The sequence below is a fragment of the Coregonus clupeaformis genome, chromosome 12, assembly GCF_020615455.1.
Source record: "Coregonus clupeaformis isolate EN_2021a chromosome 12, ASM2061545v1, whole genome shotgun sequence".
Lineage (NCBI taxonomy): Eukaryota > Metazoa > Chordata > Actinopteri > Salmoniformes > Salmonidae > Coregonus > Coregonus clupeaformis.
Window position 1 is genome coordinate 35,633,744 of NC_059203.1, and position 26,475 is coordinate 35,660,218.

General features: G+C 42.6%; 1 protein-coding gene across 1 annotated transcript in view; it reads right to left on the reverse strand.

Moving 5' to 3' along the window:
• LOC121577568 (sodium channel protein type 8 subunit alpha) overlaps positions 1-26,475 on the reverse strand; it is a 105,464-nt gene that overhangs the window by 54,026 nt on the left and 24,963 nt on the right. Inside the window, exon 7 of the mRNA XM_045223842.1 lies at positions 23,863-24,084. Coding sequence (XP_045079777.1) covers positions 23,863-24,084 — 222 coding nt within the window. The remainder of the gene's footprint in view (positions 1-23,862; positions 24,085-26,475) is intronic.

The window sequence follows — 26,475 nt, forward strand, 5'->3', positions numbered from 1 at the left end:
TGCCTCCTAAAGACATGATTGACTTCGAGAAAATAGGGTGGGCTATCAGCTGATCATAGTGCCCTTCAAGCTCATCACTAAGCTCGGGTCCCTGGGTCTAAACCCCACCCTGTGAAACTGGGTCCTGGACATCCTGACGGGCCGACCCCAGGTGTCAACAACACTTCTGCTACGCTGATCCTCAACACAGGGGCCCCACAAGGGTGCGTGCTCAGCCCCCTCCTGTACTCTCTGTTCACCCATGACTGTGTGGCCATGCAAGACTCCCACTCAATCATCAAGTTTGCAGACAACACAACAGTGGTAGGCCTGATTACCAACAATGACGAGACAGCCTACAGGGAGAAGGTGAGAGCCCTGGAGGTGTGGTGCCAGGGATAAATAACCTGTCCCTCAACGTCAACAAAACAAAGGAGCAGACCATGGACATCAGGAGACAGCAGCGAGAGCACACCCCCATCCACATCGACGGGGACGCAGTGGAGAGGGTGAAAAGCTTCAAGTTCCTCGGCTTGCACATCACTGACAACCTAAAATGGTCCATCCACACAGACAGTGTGGTGAAGAAGGCGCAACAGGAGGCTGAAGAAATTTGGTTTGGCCCCTAAGACCCTCATAAACTTCTACAGGTGCACCATTGAGAGCATCCTGTCGAGCTGTATCACCGCCTGGTAAGGCAATTGCACCGTCTGCAACCGCAGGGCTCTCCAGAGGGTGGTGTGGTCAGCCCAACGCATCACCGGGGGCACACTGCCCGCCCTCCAGGACATCTACAGCACCCAGTATCACAGGAAGGCGCAGACAGATATGGCAGCTCTGCTTCTAACTCCTAAGCAACTTTGAAGTATTTTGTTTTTATGTGTGTTATTTCTTACATTATTAGCCCAGGAAATGTTTTGTGTTATTATATACGACCAGGAATACGACTTTCCCTAATGGGATCCTTTGAAGCTACACCCGCTATAATCTACTAAACACGTGTATGTGACAAATAAAATTTGATTTTTATTTGATTTGTTCGTACCCTCCAGGGCAAATTAACTTATTGCAGAGGCTGCTCCAAAACACCGCCGGCGTAGAAGAGGTATTCGGAGTGGACTTCTAGTCCGACTCAGGAGGCGTGCACACCATCCACCTCTTCAGAGTATATTACTTGCTAATGTTCAGTCTCTGGATAATAAAGTAGACGAGCTCAGGGCGAGGATCTCCTTCCAGAGAGACATCAGGGATTGTAACATACTCTGTTTCAAGGAAACATGGCTCTCTCTGGATACACTGTCCCCGTCCATACAGCCAGCTGGGTTCTCAGTACATCGCGCAGACAGGAATAACGAACTCTCCGGGAAGAAGAAAGGTGGGGGTACATGTTTTATGATTAACTACTCATGGTGTGATTGTGATAACATACAGAAACTCAAGTCATTTTGTTCACCCGACCTAGAATACCTCACAATCAAATGTTGACCGTATTACCTCCCAAGATAATTGTCTTTGGTTATAGTCACAGCCGTGTATATTCCCCCTCAAGCCGATACCACGAAGGCCCTCAAAGAACTACACTGGAAACCACAAATCCTGAGGCCACATTTATTGTAGCTGGGGATTTTAACAAAGCAAATTTGAGGAAACCACTACAGAAGTTCTACCAACACATTGACAGTAGTACTCGCTCTGGAAAAACATTGGACCACTACTCCTCAACTTTTCTAAATGCCTACAAGGCCCTCCACCGCCCTCCCTTCGGCAAATCAGATCACAACTCCATTTTGCTCCTCCCTTCCTATAGGCAGAAACTCAAACAGGAAGTACCCGTGCTAAGGTCTATTCACCGCTGGTCTGACCAATCGGCATCCATGCTTCAATTGTTTTGATCACGCGAACTGGGATATGTTCCGGGTAGCCTCTGAGAATAACATTGACGAAAACACAGATACGGTGACTGAGTTCATCAGGAAGTGTATAGGAGGTGTTGTACCCACCGTGACTTTTAAAACCTACCCAAACCAGAAACTGTGGATAGATGGCAGCATTCGGGCAAAACTGAAAGCGAACCACCACATTTAACCATGGTAAGGTGACTGGGAATATGCAAAACATCAGTACAGAGACAAAGTAGAGTCCCAATTCAATGGCTCAGACACAAGACGTATCATGGACTACAAAGGGAAAACCAGCCACGTTGCGGACACCGACGTCTTGCTTCCGGACAAGCTAAACACCTTCTTCACCCGCTTTGAGGATAACACAGTGCCACCGACGCTGCCCGCTACCAAGGACTGTGGGCTCTCCTTCTCCGTGGCCGACGTGAGTGAGACGTTTAAGCGTGTTAACCCTCGCAAGGCTGCCGGCCCAGACGGCATCCCTAGCCGCGTCCTCAGAGCATGCGCAGACCAGCTGGCTGGAGTGTTTACGGACATATTCAATCTCTCCCTATCACAGTCTGCTGTCCCCACTTGCTTCAAGATTTCCACCATTGTTCCTGTACCCAAGAAAGCAAAGGTAACTGAACTAAATGACTATCGCCCGGTAGCACTCACTTCTGTCATCATGAAGTGCTTTGAGAGGCTAGTTAAGGATCATATCACCTCTACCTTACCTGACAGGAAACAGCAGAGGGAGCACGCCCCTATCCACATCGACAGGACTGCAGTGGAGAAAGTGGAAAGCTTCAAGTTCCTCTGCGTACACATCACTGCCGATCTGAAATGGTCCACCCACACAGAGTGTGGTGAAGAAGGCGCAACAGCTTCAGGAGGCTGAAGAAATTTGTCTTGGCCCCTAAAATCCTCACAAACATTTACAGATGCACAATTGAGAGCATCCTGTCAGGCTGTCTCACCGCCTGGTATGGCAACTGCACCGCCCGCAACCGCAAGGCTCTCTGGAGGGTGGTGTGGTCTGCCCAACGCATCACCGGGGGCAAACTACCTGCCCTCCAGGACACCTGCAGCACCCGATGTCACAGGAAGATCATCAAGGACATCAACCACCCAAACCACAGCCTGTTCACCCCGTTATCATCCAGAAGGCTAGGTCAGTACAGGTGCATCAAAGCTGGGACCGAGAGACTGAAAAACAGCTTCTATCTCAAGGCCATCAGACTGTTAAATAGCCATCACTAGCCGGCTTCCACTCGGTTACGCAACAATGCACCTTACAGGCTGCTGCCCTACAGACTTAGACTTGGAATCACTGGCCACTTTAATAATGGAACACTAGTCACTTTAATAATGTTTACATACTCCTTTACTCATCTCATATGTATATACTGTATTCTATTTTACTGTATTTTAGTCAATGCCACTCCGACATTGCTCGATCTAATATTTAGATATTTCATAATTCCATTCTTTTGCTTTTAGATTTGTGTGTATTGTTGTGAATTGTTAGATACTACCACACTGTTGGAGCTAGGAACACAGGCATTTCGCTACACCTGCAATAACATCTGCCAAATATGTGTATGTGACCAATAAAATGTGATTTTATTTGAACATCATCAAGGACCTCACCCACTTGAGCCATGGCCTGTTCACCCCACTACCATTTAAAAGGCGGAGACAGTACAGGTGCTACAAAGCTGGGACCAAGAGACTGAAAAACAGCTTCTATCTCCAGACCATCAGATTGTTAAATAGTCATCACTAGCCGGCCTCCACCCAGTACCCTGCCCTGAACTTAGTCACTGTTACTAGCAGGCTACTACCCGGTAATCTACCCCGCACATTAGAGACTGCTTCCCTATGTACATAGTCAATGAACACTGGTCACTTCAATAATATTTACATACTATTTTACCCACTTCATATGCATATACTGTATTCTAGTCAAGGGTCATCCTATATAACTCATGCTGTACACACCTTTTCTATTAATATACTGTCCATACTGTCTATGCACACCATCAACCTGTTGCTGACAGGTGTATAAAATCGAGCACACCGCCATGCAATCTCCATAGACAAACATTGGCAGTAAAATAGCCTTACTGAAGAGCTCAGTGACTTTCAACGTGGCACCGTCATAGGATCCCACCTTTCCAACAAGTCAGTTCGTCAAATTTCAAACAAAAAGCATAAAAAAGACGTACAAAATGTACATGAGCTCTAAGAGGGCAACATTTTCTCTCAGCCTCATGGCAAAATGTGTAAAATAGCATGGATTAGCTATAAAACTGCAAAATGTTCTCTGTCCCATGGCAAAAAAATCAATCCCAAACAAAAGATCCCAAATGTTGGCGCTACATCACTGCCTGTCATTTGAATGTTTCATTCCATTCATTCGTTGTGGTTCTACTCTCGACAGTTTATAAGGTCTAGAAATGCACAGTAGCAGGCCAGTCCGGCTGTATTTTTACTTCTGATACAGAGATGCGCTGTCTGTTGCGGATCTTCATTCTCCCAAATCGTCCTATAATAATGTGTCCACATGCTCCCAGCAGGCCCAGTTATTCAGGAAAGCCTAACATGCGCTCTGCCTCTCAGATCCAAGCTGCTGTTCCTCGCGGACCTAGAACCATAACACTTCAATATAGACTAAATACAGTATTTGTAATGTAACGTTTAAAATGTATTACCTTTTATGTCTGGCATAAACCCAACCAGTCACAATGTTTTAATCTGATTAGGCCACTTCAAAAGTATCCTGTAGGCTACCTGCACACCTCTGTCCACTCCACTCTAGTATTTTCCCGTTTGTCCAGATTGACAAGGCTGCTCTATTTGATAGAGGTGTTGAAAACTCAAACCATGATATTGAAGCGCCCGAAGTCGTTAATCGGTATGTAGTTATACTTTGCTCATTGGTTGTGTGGTACATTGGCACAGAAACCAGTTGGTGGAATATTCATAGCATATGTTTTACATAATTATACATATAGTATAACAATTTAGAAAATTCTGATTTCTCCCTACCAGCCGGCTCTGATCGTAGAGTAATGAGACCGGCAGGGATAGTCTCCTCCGTGGTGGTCGGCTAAACCTCAACCTTCTGGCCGGTAGCCCCGCGTGGCATTGACTGTGCCACAAAAGCACTCTGAAGTGGTAAAGTCCACGTTTTTAAACACAGGGTCTCTACAGTTATTGTTATTTGTGTTATTTATGGTCGTAATTAACATTTGTTTGTTAATTCAATGTAGGGGGAGGGTGTGCACATGTTTTACAGTACAAGGGGCGGGTCATGTGAAAATATTTGTAACGTTTGGGAGGAAAATGCATTTTTTTTGTGGCAGTACTGATATTTAAACTAGGTAGCGAGCTACACACTCTACCGGTGACCGCATCTCTCAAAACATGCATGTTTGGTTACCGGGCAGCTTAATCTCTGTACAGGGCAGACTTCGTAAAAAGGCGCGAATGGGCATGGAATAGTGATGTGCAATTCGCAAATGTGCAGACTCTTCTTACTGACTCAAGAGTCATGATTCGTTTTTCTGAGTGACTCGTTAATTTTAGTCGTTCCCCACCGCGCACACCACATCATTTCAACGTGGATAATTCGGCATAGTCGTGGGAGGTAGGGGTACTGAGGGAGCTTTAAAACAGATCAATGTGATATCACTGTGCTTCATCTAATAGCAGAACCAGATTACCTGGATTGCAGTTAAAATTACATTAAAAGTACATGGTGCACGTGATCAATGCCGTCGAGACTGCAGCAATTTGTAATATCTCCACAGACCTGTGACGACCTATGCATGCTATCTTGAGCATGCACGCTTTATATGATTACATATGAAGACAATTATAGTTACAGTAACCTCAATGTGGCCATGGATGTGTTACTACATTTTAAGGTGGAATGTTACATTAATTTGTAAAATAGCCTTAACTTTATTACAAAATTAATATTCAATTGTGATTAGTTGACAATGCAACCAAATATCAACATTTAAAGGATATGTATCTACTGCTTGGATAGCTCCATCTGAGACACTGACTCTGGCTTTAATTCCAGTTTGTCTACAAATTAATAATTGATATGTTGGATTCACATCTCCATCAGAAACCAACAATCTAAAGTTAAAGAATAGGACTAAATCAAATCAAACTTTAAATACACTTTTATTTATTTTTTTACTTGATTTAGTACTATTCTTTAACTTAGATATTTTGTGGAACTATCCAAGCAGAAGATGCATCTCCTTCAAATGTTGATATTTGGTTGCGTTGACAACCAAACACAATTAAATATCACTAAATATCATTACATTTTAAATCAACCAGAGCTTGAAACCCTAGGCCTATTGTATTGTCTATTTTTTGTTGAATTCTGGGTTGAATTAAAACAATAGCTGTTGATGACAAATGTGCAGGACTAAATAGCATAATTGATGATGAGTGATAAAGTATGGTCACATTTCATTTGCTCTGTTAAACCTACCCTTTGGAATGACTGCTATAGCAACAGTGAATCTATTTAGTTTTTAAGTGGAGATTTCTCAACAATCATTCTCACAATATCATATGTTCGGAAGTATTGACGAACAGGTTTCCCCTATTCATCTATAGCAAAGATACTTATAGGTTTCCCCTTTCATCTGTGTCTGGTGTTAGCTAGTTACTGGCTAGCTAGATCTTCAGCCAACATGGAACAAAAGGGGAGGGAAGGGTCGTTCAAAACTCTGTCAGTGTTGCTGCAAACTGCAACAGAAGAGACATGCAAACGTGAGTATAAACAAATATTGACATCATTGATATTCTGGTCAGTCAATATACAGTTGATGTCGGAAGTTTACATACACCTTAGCCAAATACATTTCAACTCAGTTTTTCACAATTCCTGACATTTAATCCTAGTAAAAATTCCATGTCTTAGGTCAGTTAGGATCACCACTTTATTTTAAGAATGTGAAATATCAGAATAATAGTAGAGAGAATGATTTATTTCAGCTTTTATTTCTTTAATCACATTCCCAGTGGGTCAGAAGTTTACATACACTCAAGTAGTATTTGGTAGCATTGCCTTTAAATTGTTTAACTTGGGTCAAACGTTTCGGGTAGCCTTCCACAAGCTTCCCACAATAAGTTGGGTGAATTTTGGCCCATTCCTGACAGAGCTGGTGTAACTGAGTCAGGTTTGTAGGCCTCCTTGCTCGCACACGCTTTTTCAGTTCTGCCCACACATTTTCTATAGGATTGAGGTCAAGGCTTTGTGATGGCCACTCCAATACCTTGACTTTGTTGTCCTTAAGCCATTTTGCCATAACTTTGGAAGTATGCTTGGGGTCATTGTCAATTTGGAAGACCCATTTGCAACCAAGCTTTAACTTCCTGACTGATGTCTTGAGATGTTGCTTCAATATATCCACATAATTTTCCTTCCTCATGATGCCATCTATTTTGTGAAGTGCACCAGTCCCGCCTGCAGCAAAGCACCCCCACAGCATGATACTGCCACCCTCGTGCTTCACGGTTGGGATGGTGTTATTCGGCTTGCAAGACCCTCCTTTTTCCTCCAAACATAACGATGGTCATTATGGCCAAACAGTTCTATTTTTGTTTAATCAGACTAGAGGATATTTCTCCAAAAAGTACGACCTTTGTCCCCATGTGCAGTTGCAAACCGTAGTCTGGCTTTTTTATGGCGGTTTTGGAGCAGTGGCTTCTTCCTTGCTGAGCGGCCATTCAGGTTATGTCGATATAGGACTCGTTTTACTGTGGATATAGATACTTTTGTACCTGTTTCCTCCAGCATCTTCACAAGGTCCTTTGCTGTGATTTGCACTTTACGCACCAAAGTACGTTCATCTCTAGGAGACAGAACGCATCTCCTTCCTGAGCGGTATGACGGCTGAGTGGTCCCATGGTGTTTATACTTGTGTACTATTGTTTGTACAGATGAACGTGGTACCTTCAGGCGTTTGGAAATTGCTCCCAAGGATGAACCAGACTTGTGGAGGTCTACAAATTTTTTTCTGAGGTCTTGGCTGATTTCTTTTGATTTTCCCATGATGTCAAGCAAAGAGGCACTGAGTTTGAAGGTAGGCCTTGAAATACATCCACAGGTACACCTCCAATTGACTCAAATGATGTCAATTAGCCTATCAGAAGCTTCTAAAGCCATGACATCATTTTCTGGAATTTTTCCAAGCTGTTTAAAGGCACAGTCAACTTAGTGAATGTAAACTTCTGACCCACTGGAATTGTGATACAGTGAGTTATAAGTGAAATAATCTGTCTGTAAACAATTATTGGAAAAATTACTTGTGTCATGCACAAAGTAGATGTCCTAATGACTCCAACCTAAGTGTATGTATATATTTTATGAGATGTACGCCAACCTCCCTCCGTCAAGCTTCAACTGAAATTGTCCAAGATAAACTAGCTAGCTTGATAAAACAGTGCTGACAATTCCATTTGAACTAACTAGCTAAATTATACAGCCAGCATTTTGTCTATATTGATTGTGTTACAATAATGATGATGTGTTAAATTGCTTAGATCATGAACCCCATTGTACTGCCTTATGTATAGAGCTTCCCAAGGCCTTCAACACTGTTGACCATTACATTCTCATTCAAAGGCTGACTGAAATAGGCCTAGATCAGGCTTCTTGCAAGTGGTTTGAGAAATATCTGTCAGATAGGGCACATTGCATGATTTTTGATAGTGTCAAGTCTAGTGTCCAGGATATTACAAAAGGTGTACCGCAGGGGTCGTTGGTATTGGGACTGGTTCTCTTTACTATTTATATAAATAATATTGGTCTACAGTGCATTCGGAAAGCATTCAGACCCCTTGACTTTTTCCACATTTTGTTACGATACAGCCTTATTCTAAATGTATTAAATGTTTTTTTCCCTCATCAATCTACACACAATACCCCATAATGACAAAGCAAAAACAGGTTTTTATAAATATTTGAAAAGGTATTACAAATAAACAACTAAAATATCACATTTACATAAGTATTCAGACCCTTTACTCAGTACCTTGTTGAAGCACCTTTGGAGGCAATTACAGCCTCGAGTCTTCTTGGGAATGACGCTACAAGCTTGGCACACCTGTATTTGGGGAGTTTCTCCCATTCTTCTCTGCAGATCCTCTCAAGCTCTGTCAGGTTGGATGGGGAGTGTCGCTGCACAGCTATTTTCAGGTCTCTCCAGAGATGTTAGATCGGGTTCAAGTCCGGGCTCTGGCTGGGCCACTCAAGGACATTCAGAGACTTGTCCCGAAGCCACTCCTGCGTTCTCTTCGCTGTGTGCTTAGAGTCGCTGTCCTGTTGGAAGGTGAACCTTCACCCCAGTCTCAGGTCCTGAGCGCTCTGGAGCAGGTTTTCATCAAGGAGCTCTCTGTACTTTGCTCAGTTCATCTTTCCCTCAATCCTGACTAGTCTCCCAGTCCCTGCCGCTGAAAAACATCCCCACAGCATGATTCTGCCACCACTGATGGTGCCAGTTTTCCTCCAGACGTGACGCTTGGCTTCCGTCTGGCCACTCTACCATAAAGGCCTGATTGGTGGAGTGCTGCAGAGATGGTTGTCCTTCTGGAAGGTTCTCCCATCTCCACAGAGGAACTCTGGAGCTCTGTCAGAGTGGCCATTGGGTTCTTGGTCACCTCACTGACCAAGGCCCTTCTCCCCCGATTGCTCAGTTTGGCCGGGCGGTCAGCTCTAGGAAGAGTCTCGGTGGTTCCAATCTTCTTCCATTTAAGAATGATGGAGGCCACTGTGGAGGCCACTGTGCTGCAAATAAATGTGGTACCCTTCCCCAGATCTGTGCCTCGACACAATCCTGTCTCGGAGCTCTAGGATAATTCCTTCGACCCCATGGCTTGGTTTTTGCTCTGACATGCACTGTCAACTGTGGGACCTTATATAGACAGGTGTGTGCCTTTCCAAATCATGTCCAATCAATTGAATTTACCACAGCTGGACTCCAATTAAGCTGTAGAAACATCTCAAGGTGATCAATGGAGACAGGATGCAACTCAGCTCAATTTCAAGTCTCATAGCAAAGGGTCTGAATACTTATGTAAATAAGGTACAGTACCATTCAAAAGTCTGGACACACATACTCATTCAAGTGTTGTTCTTTATTTTTACTATTTTCTTAATTGTAGAATAATAGTGAAGACATCAAAACTTAAACATATCAAAATATATTTTAGATTTTAGATTCTTCAAAGTAGCCAGCCTTTGCATTGATGACAGCTTTGCACACTCTTGGCAATCTCTCAACCAGCTTCACCTGGAATGCTTTTCCAACAGTCTTGAAGGAGTTCCGACATATGCTGAGCACTTGTTGGCTGCTTTTCCTTCACTCTGCGGTCCAACTCATCCCAAACCATCTCAATTGGGTTGAGGTCGGGTGATTGTGGAGTTCATATCATCTGATTCAGCACTCCATCACTCTCCTTCTTGGTCAAATAGCCCTTACACAGCCTGGAGGTTTGTTTTGGGTCATTGTCCTGTTGAAAAACAAATTATAGTCCCACTAAGCGCAAACCAGATGGGATGGCGTATCACTGCAGAATGCTGTGGTAGCCATGCTGGTTAAGTGTGCCTTGAATTCTAAATAAATCACAGACAGTGTCACCAGCAAATCTCACCTCCTCCTCCATGCTTCACGGTGGGAACCACACATGCAGAGATCATCCGTTCACCTACTCTGCGTCTCACAAAGACATGGCAGTTGGAACCAAAAATCTCAAATTTGGACTCATCAGACCAAAGGACAGATTTCCACCGGTCTAATGTCCATTGCTCGTGTTTCTTGGCCCAAGCAAGTCTCTTCTTCTTATTGGTGTCCTTTAGTAGTGGTTTCTTTGCCGCAATTGTACCATGAAGGCCTGACTCACGCTGTCTCCTCTGAACAGATGATGTTGAGATGTGTCTTATCCTCTGCAGCAGAGGTAACTCTGGGTCTTCCTTTCCTGTGGCGGTCCTCATGAGAGCCAGTTTCATCATAGCGCTTGATGGTTTTTGCGACTGCACTTGAAGAAACGTTAAAAGTTCTTGAAATGTTCCGCATTGACTGACCTTCATGTCTTAAAGTAATGATGGACTGTCATTTCCCTTTGCATATTTGAGCTGTTCTTGCCATAATATGGACTTGGTCTTTTACCAAACAGGGCTGTCTTCTGTATACCACCCCTACCTTGTCACAACACAACTAATTGGCTCAAACGCATTAAGAAGGAAAGAAATTCCACAAATTAACTTTTAAGAAGGCACACCTGTTAATTGAAATGCATTCCAGGTGACTACCTCATGAAGCTGGTGGATAGAATGCCAAGAGTGTGCAAGGCTGTCATCAAGGAAAATGGTGGCTTCTTTGAAGAATCTCAAATATAAAATATATTTTGATTTGTTTAACACTTTTTGGGTTACTACACGATTCCATATGTGTTATTTCATAGTTTTGATGTCTTCACTATTGTTCTACAATGCAGAAAATAGTAAAAAATAAAGAAAAACCCTTGCATGAGTAGGTGTGTTCAAACTTTTGACTGGTGCTGTATTTCAGTTTTTTTATTTTATAATTTGAAAAATAATCTAAAAACCTGTTTTCGCTTTGTCATTATGGGGTATTGTGTGTAGATTGATTAGATTATTTATTTTTTACTCCATTTTAGAATAAGGCTGTAATGTAACAAAATGTGGAAAAAGTCAAGCAGTCTGAATACTTTCCGAATGCACTGTATATTTAGGTTAGAATATCCCTATGGGCTAGGGACCCCCCAACTCCTACCTCCCAAATCCTCCCAAATTTAACCACTGCAGATGACACTGTTATGTATGCCATTGCTCCAGCTGTTGACCAGGCTATGTTAGAGCTGCAGTCTAACTTTGTTGCCTTACAGAAAGCTCTGGTTGGTTTAATACTTGTACTAAATGCGAGCAAGACTAAATATATGTTGTTCTCTAATTCTCGCAAAATGTTTTCAGATGGACCACATATTTATTAATTGGAAGGTTCTCCCATCGATCCCCACCTATAAATATCTGGGCATTTGGATTGACAAAGATTTATTGTTTAAAAAACATACGAATGAGTTAGTTAAAAAGCTAAGATTTAAAGTGGCGTTCTTTTTTAGAAATAGATCTTGCCTCTCCCTAAATAGCAGGAAGCAGATTGTACAGTCAACTTTCCTGCCAGTTCTTGACTAAGGCGACACCATTTACCAGATTGCAGCAGCCACTACTCTTAAACCTTTGGATGCTGTCTACCATAGCGCCCTTTTAAATCACAGGTGACAGTTTTAATACTCATCACTGCATCCTGTATCAAATGGTTGGCTGTTCTTCATTAAATTCCCATAGATCACTTAATTATTCCCTTTTTGTTTACAAAGCTCTACTACACAAATTGTGGCTTATCTAACTTCACTGTTAAAATATAAAAACATGAGATACCAAACCCTTTCACAAGGTTGGTTAAGTCTTGAGGTTCCTCGGGTCTCCACTCAACTAGGTAAATCCATTTTTTGTTTTAAAGCACCTCATTGCTGGAACCAACTACAAAATACATTACAATTTGATGTTCTGGTGCCACAGGGGCAATTAAAAATATGGATAGGTGACCTTCTTATTGAGGAATGTAATCATTTTTCTTGAATAAAATTAGATTTGATTTGAATATTTGTGTATTGCTGTATTTGACTTGTTTTATATTGTATTCGATTTTAGATTTTGTCTTATGACATTTTATATGTAGGGATCCCTTCTGAAAAAGACCCTGGTCTCAATGGTAACTCCCTGCTTATATAAAAGTTTAAAATTTAAAAAATAAATAATAGTAATAATAATAACCAAATAGTTTGATAAACAAATCATTTGTGAAACCATGATCTCACTGCAACACTGACTCCAAATTGCTTGACATAGATGTTTCAAAGAACCGTCAGCCAAGGCGAGCACCCCACCCACTTAGCTTATTAGCTCCCCGCCCACTCAGCCTGTCTTTTCAGACTTCCTGATAGTTAGACATGAGAGAAAAAGTAGATTTCTCACATTCTGAGCATTTGTATCGTGAAATAATATTATGGGTGATGTTTTGGTCACTCACAAGGCTAATTTACATGGAAATCAGGATGACTACGTGGGACATTTAACACCAACACTGGGGTTATTTTACACCACTGAGTGTTAATTTAAATCTGTACAGGGTTAATTGACCTCCTGAATCAACACTTGAAATGTTACACTAAAAAATCAACAGTAGTTAACACTGGCCAATTTGCTGTGTAACTGTGTTCAGAGGTCACGTGTAGCCTACACATCATAGTCATCAATAGAAGTCATGCAAATGAGTGATATTTACTATTGGGGAGTATGTTGAGTAAATATGGTAGGCTGTTAGTGTTGTGATGACTGGCCTAATGTATGAATGAAGGCAGATAGTTGATATGTGCTAGTCCTGCAGGTATTCATACGTACATATTATGTATTTTTGCATTATTTCCAATTGTTGGATATCCTCACTCTGGCTGGATTCACAGCATAGTGCCCACAAAGCTCATCACTAAGCTAAGGACCCTGGGACTAAACACCTCCCTCTGCAACTGGATCCTGGACTTCCTGACGGGCCGCCCCCAGGTGGTAAGGGTAGGCAACAACACATCTGCCATGCTGATCCTCAACACAGGGGCCCCTCAGGGGTGCGTGCTTAGTTCCCTCCTGTACTCCCTGTTCACCCACGACTGCGTGGCCAAGCACGACTCCAACACCATCATTAAGTTTGCTGATGACACAACAGTGGTAGGCCTGATCACCGACAACGATGAGACAGCCTATATGGAGGAGGTCAGAGACCTGGCAGTGTGGTGCCAGGACAACAACCTCTCCCTCAACGTGAGCAAGACAAAGGAGCTGATCGTGGACTACAGGAAAAGGAGGGCCGAACACGCCCCCATTCACATCGACGAAGCTGTAGTGGAGCGGGTCGAGAGTTTCAAGTTCCTTGGTGTCCACATCACCAACAAACTATCAAATGTCTAAACACACCAAGACAGTCGTGAAGAGGGCACAACAACACCTTTTCCCCCTCAGGAGACTGAAAAGATTTGGCATGGGTCCCCAGATCCTCAAAACGTTATACAGCTGCACCATCGAGAGCATCCTGACCGGTTGCATCACTGCCTGGTATGGCAACTGCTCGGCATCCGACCGTAAGGCGCTACAGAGGGTAGTGCATACGGCCCAGTACATCACTGGGGCCAAGCTTCCTGCCATCCAGGACCTATATACAAGGCAGTGTCAGAGGAAGGCCCAAAAAATTGTCAAAGACTCCAGTCACCCAAGTCATAGACTGTTCTCTCTGCACGGTAAGTGGTACCGGAGTGCCAAGTCTAGGTCCAAAAGGCTCCTTAACAGCTTCTACCCCCAAGCCATAAGACTGCTGAACAATTAATCAAATGGCCACCCGGACTATTAACATTGACCCCCCCTCCCCCCTTTGTTTTTACACTGCTGCTACTCGCTGTTTATTTTATCTATGCATTGTTACTTTACCCCTACCTACTCGACTAACCTGTACCCCTGCACATTGACTTGGTACCGGTACCCCCTGTATGTAGCCTCGTTATTGTTATTTTATTGTGTTACTTTGTATTTTATTTTATTTAGTAAATATTTTCTTAACTCTATTTCTTGAACTGCATTGTTGGTTAAGGGCTTGTAAGTAAGCATTTCACGGTAAGGTCGACACCTGTTGTATTCGGCGCATGTGACAATTTGAATTGATTTGATTCCAATAGGAATTACACATCACTTTGCAAGCCAACATAATGTGACTTGCAGGCCTGATGTGGCCTGTAAACCAGGAGTTTCATAACACCACTGTGTTAGGGTATAACTAGGCCCTCAAAGAAAGGCCTTATGATATACACTGAGTGTACAAAATATTAGGAACACCTTCCTAATATTGAGTTGCACCCCCTTTTCCCTCAGAACAGCCTCAATTTGTCGGGGCAAGGACTCTACATGCTGCCAAAAGCGTTCCACAGGGATGCTGGCCCATGTTGACTCCAATGCTTCCCACAGTCGTGTCAAGTTGGCTGGATGTCCTTTGGATGGTGGTCCATTCTTGATATACACAGGAAACTGTTGAGCATGGAAAACCCAGCAGTGTTGCAGTTACTACCATACCTTGTTCAAAGGCACTTAAATATTTTGTCTTGCCCATTCACCCTCTGAATGGCATACATACACCATTTAAATTGTTTCAAGGCTTAAAAATCCTTCTTTAACCTGTCTCCTCCCCTTCATCTACACTGATTGAAGTGGATTTAACAGGTGACATCAATAAGGGATCATAGTTTTCACCTGGATTCACCTGGTCAGTCTATGTCATGGAAAGAGCAGGTATTCCTAATGTTTGTACATTCAGTGTATGTCATGTATTGTCATAAAGAGATACATTTTAAAGGCTAATAAGGCTTGTGGAACCATTCATAGAGAGTTCTAGAAAGAGCCCTTCAAAGATAAAAGGGTTCTTGGTAGAACCATTTACAGAGGGTTCTATGAAGAACCCTTCATAGGGGGTTCTAGGTAGAACCCTCTGCAAAGGGTTCTACCTAGCATCAAAAAGGGTTCCCCTATGGATAAAAGCTGAATAACTTTATACGGTTCTACTTAGCACCTTTTGTTCTAAGAGTGTAGGTTCACTTGAATTACTTATCAGTATTTTTTATGCCCGAGGTACGGGATATTCATAAGTGAACATATATTATAATTTGAGTGGATAAAAGAAAGCTGAATTGTTTCATGTAATGTAATTTATGTTGTGAAATTATACCTGATCATTTATTTTAGGTGAATACAACAAACTGCAAAATATCTACGTTTTATGAGGTTATTTCATATCAATGTGCATTTAAGGGTTCAAAAGTTTCCATTCTATGACTGACTTTTTCATGAGTCCGTTGTAATGGTTCACTGTAAAGGGATTGCCGTGTAATTTACAAGCACACTGCATAAACTTTGGTTTAACAGTACATTATTGTAACGAAAGCACTTCTTTACAGTAATGTACTGTTAAGCCAAAGGTTCTTTGGAATTTATGGTAACATTCTGTACCTTTTTTTAACAGTAATTTACAGGTAACTGTCTGCCAGTAAGAGGCAAGTAATCTACTGTATTTCATATTACAGTCAGGGCTCTAAAGTGCGATTATTTTTTTATTGCATATGCTCCTAGATATTTTGCTGCGCGACCTGATATTCTAGTTTGGGCGCACAAGTGCAATAACTAAAAAACAAAATAGGAAAAATGCCAATGGGGGTGAATACTTGAGCGTGCATAACTATTCACCCCCCAAAGTCAATACTTTGTAGAGCCACCTTTTGCAGCAATTACAGCTGCAAGTCTCTTGGGGTATGTCTCTATAAGCTTGGCACATCTAGCAAAACTGCACCAGCTCCTTCAAGTTGGATGGGTTGCACTGGTGTACAGCAATCCTTAAGTCATACCACAGATTCTCAATTGGATTGTGGTCTGGGCTTTGACTAGGTCATTCCAAGACATTTAAATGTTTCCCCTTAAACCACTCGAGTGTTGCTTTAGCAATATGCTTAGGGTCATTATCCTGCTGGAAGGTGAACCTCTGTCCCAGTCTCAAATCTCTGGAAGACTGAAACAGGTTTCCCTCAGGAATTTCCCTTTATTTAGCGCCATCCATCATTCCTTCAATTCTGACCAGTTTCCCAGTCCCTGCCGATGAAAAACATTGTGTTCTCGGGGTGATGAGAGGTGTTAGGTTTGCACCAGACATAGCGTTTTCCTTGATGGCCAAAAAGCTCCATTTTAGTCTCATCTGACCAGAGTACCTTCTTCCATATGTTTAGGTAGTCTCCCACATGTCTTTTGGAGAACACCAAACGTGTTTGCTTATTTTTTTCTTTAACCAATGGCTTTTTTCTGGCTATTCTTCCGTAAAGTCCAGCTCTGTGGAGTGTACGGCTTAAAGTGGTTCTATGGACATATACTCCAATCTCTGCTGTGGAGCTTTGCAGCTCCTTCAGGGTTATCTTTGGTCTCTGTTGCCTCTCTGATTAATACCCTCCTTGCCTGGTCCGTGAGTTTTGGTTGGCGGCCCTCTCTTGGCTGGTTTGTTGTGGTGCCATATTCTTTCCATTTTTTAATAATGGATTTAATGGTGCTCCGTGGGATGTTCAAAGTTTCGGATATTTTTTTATAACACAACCCTGATCTGTACTTCTCCACAACTTTGTCCCTGACCTGTTTGGAGAGCTCCTTGGTCTTCATGGTGCCGCTTGCTTGGTGGTGCCCCTTGCTTAGTGGTTTTGTAGACTCTGGGGCCTTTCAGAACAGGTGTATATATACTGAGATCATGTGACAGATCATGTGACACTTAGATTGCACACAGGTGGACTTTATTTAACTAGTTATGTGACTTCTGAAGGTCATTCAATCAAAGCAAATCAAATCAAATTTTATTTGTCACATACACGTGTTTAGCAGATGTTATTGCGGGTGTAGCGAAATGCTTGTGCTTCTAGCTCCGACAGTGCAGTAATATCTAACAAGTAATATCTAACAATTTCACACTGTTTTTCATTCTCTTGGTCCCAGCTTTGATGCACCTATACTGACCTCACCTTCTGGATGATAGCGGGGTGAACAGGCAGTAGCTCAGGTGGTTGATGTCCTTGATGATCTTTTTGGCCTTCTTGTGACATCGTATGCTGTAGGTGTCTTGGAGGGCGGGTAGTTTGCCCCCGGTAATGCGTTCGGCAGACCGCACCACCTTCTCGAGAGCCCTGCAGTTGCGCGCGGTGCAGTTGCCGTACCAGGCGGTGATACAGCCCGACAGAATGCTCTCAATTGTGCATCTCTAAAAGTTTGTGAGGGTTTTAGGTGCCTTGCCAAATTTCTTCAGCCTCCTGAGGTTGAAGAGGCTCTATTGCGCCTTCTTCACCACAATGTCTGCGTGGATGGACCATTTCAGTTTGTCAGTGATGTGTACTCCAAGGAACTTTCCACCTTCTCCACTGTGGTCCCGTCGATGTGGATAGGGGGGTGCACCCTCTGCTGTTTCCTGAAGTCCACGATCATCTCCTTTGTTTTGTTGACGTTGAGTGAGAGGTAATTTTCCTGGCACCACACTCCCAGACCCTCACCTCCTCCCTGTAGGCGGTATTGTCATTGTTGGTAATCAAGCTTACTACGGTTGTGTCGTCTGCAAACTTGATGATTGAGTTGGAGGCGTGCTTGGCCACGCAGTCATGGGTGAACAGGGAGTACAGGAGGGGGCTGAGCATGCACCCTTGTGGGGCCCCAGTGTTGAGGATCAGCGAAGTGGAGATGTTGTTTCCTACCTTCACCACCTGGGGGCGGCCTGTCAGGAAGTCCAGGACCCAGTTGCACAGGGCGGGTGTCACGACTTCCTCTGAAGCTGCCTCCCCGCAGGCTTCAGCGTTCGTCGTCACCGGCCTTCTAGTCAATGCCGCTCCATATCGCATCATTCCATTTGTCTTGTCTTGGCAATTACACACACCTGGTTCATATTCCCCTCATTAGTACTTGTTTAAGTGTTCCCTCTGCCCCCTTGTCCTTGTGGGTGATTGTTCATTGTGAGGATTAGTAGCTCGGTTGAGCTCAGTATTTTGTATTGCCGGGGTATTTTCCCCGTGTGCATGTTTGTTCCAGTGCGCCAGCTTTGCGCACTGGACTGGTTCCGCTGGATTACGGAATTAAACTCTGTATACTGTGATTTACCCTCCTGCGCCTGACTCCTTCAAATCACGCATCACAGCGGGGTTCAGACCCTGGGCCTCCAGCTTAATGATGAGCTTGGAGGGTATTATGGTGTTGAATGCTGAGCTATAGTCAATGAACAGCATTCTTATTTAGGGGCTTGAATCAGATCTTATTTAGGGGCTTCATAGCAAAAGGGGGTGAATACATATGCACGCACCACTTTTCCGTTATTTATTTTTTAGAATTTTTTGAAACAATTAATTTTTTTCATTTCACTTCACAAATTTGGACTCCATTACATGAAATCCAAATAAAAATCCATTTAAATTTCAGGTTGTAATGCAACAAAATAGGAAAAACGGCAAAGGGGATGAATACTTTTGCAAGGCACTGTATCACATAAATACACATGGCAAAATGTATAGAATTGCACAAAAATGTGCTTTAAAACTGCTAGATTTTCAATTGCACTCCATGGCAAAATGTGTACAATTGCAGGAAATAAGTTTAAACCTGCAGAAATTATCTTCAATAACAAGAGGGGTGTGAACAGTTTGTGTTATGATCACTGCTTGTGCCCATAGAAATAGACGTGGCGTGTGCACGCTCGCACAGGGGAGCGAGGGATGTTCCCCAATGCTGGAAGGGGGACCCCGAGTAAAAAAGTTTGGGAACCCCTGGTTTACACCATCCAGAGTGCCAGGGCCCCTTCCACACTCTCACTGTATAGTAACAATGTGTTTGAGAGATGGTGCAATCTGAAACAGGTCATCCCTTACTTATTTATTTGTTATTTTATTTTACTAGGTAAGTCAGTTAAGAACAAATTATGACAATGACGGCCTACACTGGCCAAACCCAGATGACGCTGGGCCAATTGTGCACCGCCCTATGGGACTCCCAATCATGGCCGGTTGTGATACAGCACGGAATCAAACCAGGGGGTCTGTAGTGACGCCTCATGCACTGAGATGCAGTGCCTTAGACCGCTGCGCCACTCGGGAGATGCAGTGCCTTAGACCGCTGCGCCACTCGGGAGATGCAGTGCCTTAGACCGCTGCGCCACTCGGGAGATGCAGTGCCTTAGACCGCTGCGCCACTCGGGAGCCCACTTATGCTCTATATCCAAAGTGTTATGCTTTTTGCAATACCTGTTGGACAGAGACTAAGCCTTTTCCACTGTTAAGGACACTATAAAGTGGGAAAACTTCCTCTGATATGTCGTTTTATGAAGGCTGACAGCGCAAGCAGCTCACTCACTCGCTTTGCAGACGTAAGGGCTATGGTAAAGCGGTTTTGAATGAGAGGTACTTCATCTCTTACGCCTAGTCCCCAAGCCTTTAGTCCCATTTTGGTTCCTGTCTATTGTGCTTGAAGCTATTTCACAGCAGCCCTTCGAGCCGCTGGAAAGCGTTGAGATTAAGTATCTCTCTTTCAAAACCGCTTTACCATAGCCCTTACGTCCGCAAAGCGAGTGAGTGAGCTGCTTGCGCTGTCAGTCCACCACTCCAGGGTTATCCAAGGTTACTTTACAGCCTAACCCCGCCTTTGTTCCTTAAGTCAGCAATGTGTATAATTGCCTCACTTTGGAGCTTTTGGCTTTTCACCTGCCGCCTTTTTCCTCCATCGTTTATGTCCATTACACACTTTACACAACTACATGGACAGGATGCACCTACATGGACAGGATGCACCTACATGGACAGGATGCACCTACATGGATAGGACGCACCTACATGGACAGGATGCACCTACATGGACAGGATGCACCTACATGGACAGGATGCACCTACATGGACATAACGAGAGCCTTACGGAGGAGCAACCAGCTCTTTGTCTCCAGGTCACCTCCCCACACGGGTAGGCCCCTCTCTCATCAACAGCTATTCCATTGGATAATGGAGGCTATTATATTAGCTTATAATACCAAGGGTTTGCCACCTCCGGAGGGCCTAAGGGCCAATTCCACCAGAGGTATGGCTACATCATGGACATTGTTCAAAGGCATCTCTGTACAAGAGATTTGTTATGCGGTATGCTATGCTACCCCTTATACGTTTATGAGGTTTTACCAACTGGACGTCACCTGCGCCTTCGCTGGCACATATGGTCCTCAGTGTCAGAGCCTCTGAGGGGTGATACTTTCGGGAAGGTTTTGGCTTTGGAGGGCATATGTGACTCGTTTCAGGAAACTAGGTGTATGTCATGCGTCACTACTTCACAGGAGAGGCATTTTTGGCAGAAATGCCTTCTGGAACATGTGAAGTTTCACGTGCCTTAATAACAAACTTGTATGCCATCTGTAAATAGGAATACAATTGTTAAATTACGAGCCTAGTTGGTTTAGCCACGGAAAAAGACAGGAACCTTCAGGCTAGCCATGATTGGCTGAAATAATGGATGGGCTGGACATGCCGAGATGAGTTCGTATTGGTCTGCCATGTAGCACGCTTCTGTCTATAACATCAGCTGGTAAGTAAGTGTAGGTAATCCTTTCTAACGTGGCTTTTTGGAAAGATATCACGTAGTAGAACTGCAAAAGTGTTGCTCTCCACTTTCTGGAGGAACGAGTTTTGAAATCAGTGGAATGCCCGGTGGAATTAGAGTATGATAGCTAAGGAGATGGAGAAAATTCTGGTGTTTGATTGCAGATATGCAGAGGGAGTAGAAAAGAGAACACACAGAAGGATGTTGTATAAAACACCTGTCTCAGGATTACATCTTCAAACTAAGGGAAACCATAGCATCCGTGGCAGATAGGGAGAAGCATCCATCCATGTATACGGGTAAGATAGTCTAGCTAGCCACATTTTCAGATATTATACATTTCTAATTTTGACAGAAAGTCGTTTTCATTTCAAGTTAAAGCATACTGTTAGCTAGCTGGCTCGCTAGCTAATGTTATGTGTATGATCTGTGTAGTAATATTATTCGTATCTCAGAACCATTTGCATTGCTAGTTATAGCCTAATGTTAGCTAGCTTGCTAACACTGAACCTGGTTGGTTAGCTACCTGCAGATTCATGCAGGGTAGTAATGTTATGAGTTGGGATTATGGTTAATTGTTTAGCTAGCTAGCTACACGTCTAACAAAACGCACCACTATGCAAGTAACCATTTCACTACACCTTCTGTATCCTGTGCATGTGACAAATAAACTTGGATTTTATTTGATATAGTATGTGTTTACCAGAGACGGTAATGTGAAGAACATGACCTGCACCAAACGTATAAAGTTAGGCCAACGAGACAGTGTCCAAGTTCTAAAATTCTCCGGTAGAATGCCCTGCTTTTATTTCGTCACACTCACAACCGTAAGCTATTTTCTATAATTGGCTCGCCATTAACTTGTAAATAATGATCTTGTTGTGAGTTTATTTTCCTGTAATAATGAAGACAAATTAGCTAAAGTGAAGACGTTGTCAGCTATATGATATGGTCATTATTTGAATTGGCTAGCCAGCTAATTTAACATTAGCTAGCTAGCTAACAAGCTAGAAATGAACCAAAACATTGTTTAGAAAGTTGCTTTTAGTTTCCTGGTTCGCTAGATTGACATATACTAAATTCATTTTTAAACTGGTGGGTTTATTTGTATTAAAATACACTAGTTATGCTATTTTGGACCACCAGGCTGCTGATGTCATGCAGCCTGTAGTTTTTGTGTTTATTCATTTTCATAACAACAACGACAAGTTTGATGTCAGACGACAATAGAATGTTCATGATGTCACAACTGTCGATAGACGTAGTATAAACCAGCCTTTAGTCTTGAAATCTTTACGTCATTTAGCAGACGCTCTTATCCAGAGCGACTTACAGGAGCAATTAGGGTTAAGTGCCTTGCTCAAGGGCACATCGACAGATTTTTCACCTAGTCGGCTCGGGGATTAGAACCAGCGACCTTTCGGTTACCGGCACAACGCTCTTACCCACTAAGCTACCTGCCGCCCATTCAAGTGCCATTTTCTCAAAAGTGAGGTTACAAGTTTATCAACTTTCAAAGCAGAATTACTTTCCCATTGTTCCTCAACTGTAGTGTATGATTTCCATTTTCTAGCTCTGAGTCTCTACTTTTATCCAATGTAAAAAACACAATTTCAAATTTTGCTACATAAGACCGAATCGAGGCAGTCGGTCACATATCTGCGATACGGGAGTGGGCTATATCCCATTGTGAGATAGCAAAACTAATATTTGAAAGATAACTTAAAAGAGCGACTTCCTTTAAAAAGTGAATCCCTCTGAAAATGGCCTATGTGGCATTGATATGAGTCAGAAACAGTGATTCTAGTGTCACAATTAACAGGATCATTTTGGTCATAAAGTCAGTCTCATCTAAAATGGAGTTTGGGACATCCGTGTGTCACAACGGGTAAATGAAGGTTGGGTTTTGATTGACAATTTACATTTGCCCATTAATTTGGGGTGAACAGCTGCAGTGATTGCTCTCTGTCCAATAGCATATACAGTGAGACAGACCTGCCCAGCAGCCCGACTTTATTTACATAAGACAACACGTTGCGCATATTTTTACGTGTGAAATACTGCGCAAACACCTTAGTTGTAAAATTGCGCAACTAAAATATCCTTGTCAAAATTAATTACAGATTTCTTCATTTATCTTAGATTCAGTCTGGGGATTTTGAGGAAGTGAAATAGGCTTCCTCATCTACATTGTCTCATGGGGGACAAACATCATGAACCAAACGCGGAATCGGTCAGGAAACACACCTCCAAGACTGAAATCTCGTTTTTCAAATGAGCAACAGAAAAACACGTGTTCAGTGGCTCTTTAAGGTTACTTTTGTAATCCCGGTTCTCTGATAATAGAATGAGGTATCTCACGGCGCTTCCCTGCTCGAGAATGCTTGAGAATGACCAGAAGGCGGGCCCAACAGACGTTGTGTGATTGGAGCTTCCTTAGTGACCGGCCTTAGAAGGCATATCCCATTGTGAGATACCTCTATTATCAGAGAACCGGGTTTACGAAAGTAAGCTTTTCCATTACAGTGTTAAATTTAGACTATGACTGACACACAGATAAGATCGACCCATTAACTAAAAAGGATACGTTTTATCAGATTCTCTGGTAGGCACAGCCTACCTGGCACCCCCTCAAACTCAAATCAAATGTTATAAGTCGAAACGGTCTTCTGTCTCAGTGTCACACATCTTTTGGCTCTGTGTCGGACTCACTGGTGTTCATGATGTATTCGTCCCAGTCGAAGCCCTTGCTGCCATTGGCCAGGTAGTTCTCAGTGGAGTTGATTGGCCAGATGACACATTTCTGCCGCAGGTTGCCCATGAAGAGCTGTAGTCCAATCAAAGCGAAGACACTGAGACAGAAGACCGTGAGGATCATAACGTCTGACAATTTCTTGACGGATTGAACTAGAGCACCGACGATGGTCTTGAGTCCTGGGGGAAGGAACCAAACATGCATTCACACACACAAACACATACGTGCACACACACACACACACATGTGTGTGTTTGTGTACACACACATACATATAAACACACAAGTGCACACACACGCACACAAACAAAGAGAAATGGGCATTGCTGGAAAGTACAAGCTTAGCTATTAATTATTTCTATAGAGTGTATATAGTAGAATTACAGTAATATAGTAGTCCATCACATAAAAGTGTACTTTTTTAAGTTAACATCAAACCAAAACGACCGTTCTGTTCTGAATAAACCAATATCTCAATTTGGACAGGTATAACAGAAATATTCTAAACTGCAGGCGTATGTGTCATAAAAAAATTAATAATAATAATAATAACAATAATAATAATAATGCGTACGGTTGATATATTGTCCTCTATTTTCCATGAGGAAAGGAAGGCTTTCACTTCAAACACTCTGATACCTCAATAGTGATTGTGTTCCATATTGTTAGTTATTGTTAAGTCATATTGAACTAAATTACAGCGAGAATAGCATCCTTGATAACTACATCAAACAATAGTACAATAATTAAAGACACATAAAAAGATGGTCAGACATTCAGACATTTTAAACACCACAACATAGAAACACAACAACATTGAGAGTGCCCCTACATGAGATTTCCATGAGACTGACACACTTCAGTGATGATCAAAATACTCCTCAAATGTTCTAAATCAACAAAATGACACTGAGGTAGGCTACACGAAAATAGTTATAAGACTAATGGGTGGTGGAGTTGTGGAGGGATACCAATTTATGACAAGTTTATGTTAAATTTACACCATTATGTGAATGTAATTTTTATGTAATTTAGATGTCCTTATGTTATTTTTCTGTTCAAGTCTCACAGGCAGTGTAGAGCATCATTGGAAACAGTGGGGCTACTCTCAGATAATAGATATGACAACAACTACAAAACATCCACCAGATCGATCAAACACAGCAGCACAGCACAATGAAGAGAGAGCGCAGGAATGGGTTCAGTCAGAGGAGGAATAAGTTAGAAGAGAAGAGAGGGCAGGTGAGGGGGGACGAGTGGGAATGACAGGTTGCATGCAGGTCATTTAAACGCCAAGGCTGAAGGAATTGACTCCATGTCATCATCACCTGTCTGTCTGGTAACCGGGATGGTGACTTAGCTTGGTTCCCATGGTTAGAATGGTTCCCATCCTAGGCACCCCCATCATGTCCCACTGGTGCTGTGTGATGTGATCCCCACTGGGTGAGCCTTTTCGGCTGGGACCCCTTTAGATCAGAGGCCTACACTGGAGACTGAGCCAACACTACTTACTGGACTAGATGTATTTAATGCACAAATTCACATTTACTTCCTGCCCCAGACATTTGTTCAACAACACTTTTACACCATTAAAGTGTTCTGCAGTCGAAGTTCTACAAAATCTCAAAAGGCTAACTAACTGATTTTCAATCCAACACTTCCCAATGGTGCAAATGCCTTCAGATGGATCTCCAATGTATTTGCATATCACTGTGTTAATTTCCTATTGTGTTTATGCCTTAATGTCCCAGGATAAACAAAGATCTTCTCAGAAACGAAAAGTCCACATTCAGGAGTTCACTGTTATAATCATAACAGAATGGAATTCAAAGTAAAGAAGCTCCTTAAAAGCCAAAGTTGTAAGATAAAAAAGCAGGTGTCTTGAAAAGCTTCATGCAGTGTAAAGTGTGTTGTCAAACTAGGCTTGGCAGTCTTAAGGAATGAACTGTTCTTCAGAGTGCTCCTTTATAGTCAGGGCTTCATACAGAAACGTGATGTGTTTTAAGAGTGTGGCATTGATAAATCAGACTTTTTAGATGGTGACAACAACTAAGTTAGAAATTTGAACACAAACTCGTCAAAGGTCCTAAACGTTATGTATTTACCTATATTCATTAATTTGGTGGCTATCAACACATTATTACTCTCTGTTGGAAAGTGAATCGAACCTCTCTGAAGAGATACTCATGGTCTAAATAAGAAAAGCTTACAAATATATTGTGAGTGTAAAACCCTTGTCTATCACTTTGACTTGGAGGTTAAGATTTCAATAATAATAACTATTCTGTAGTTTTCAAAATATATAAACAAAATAAATGCATTTCTACTACTCATACTAAGACCCTGAGTTTTTCTAAACCATGGGAGGGTTATCAACTAGGGCCTGAAGTTTTCCCTGGGGGACAACTCAGGCTCCTACCCATACGATCTGCACTCAGTATACTGTATGAATCTGTTAATGTCACTTTTGGGGAGACTATTATTAAAATACAAGCAATAATACAACATTTGCAGTGTATCCCACCCACTTATTATATGGGCTGTTCGTCTTCTAGTATGTCATATCTGGA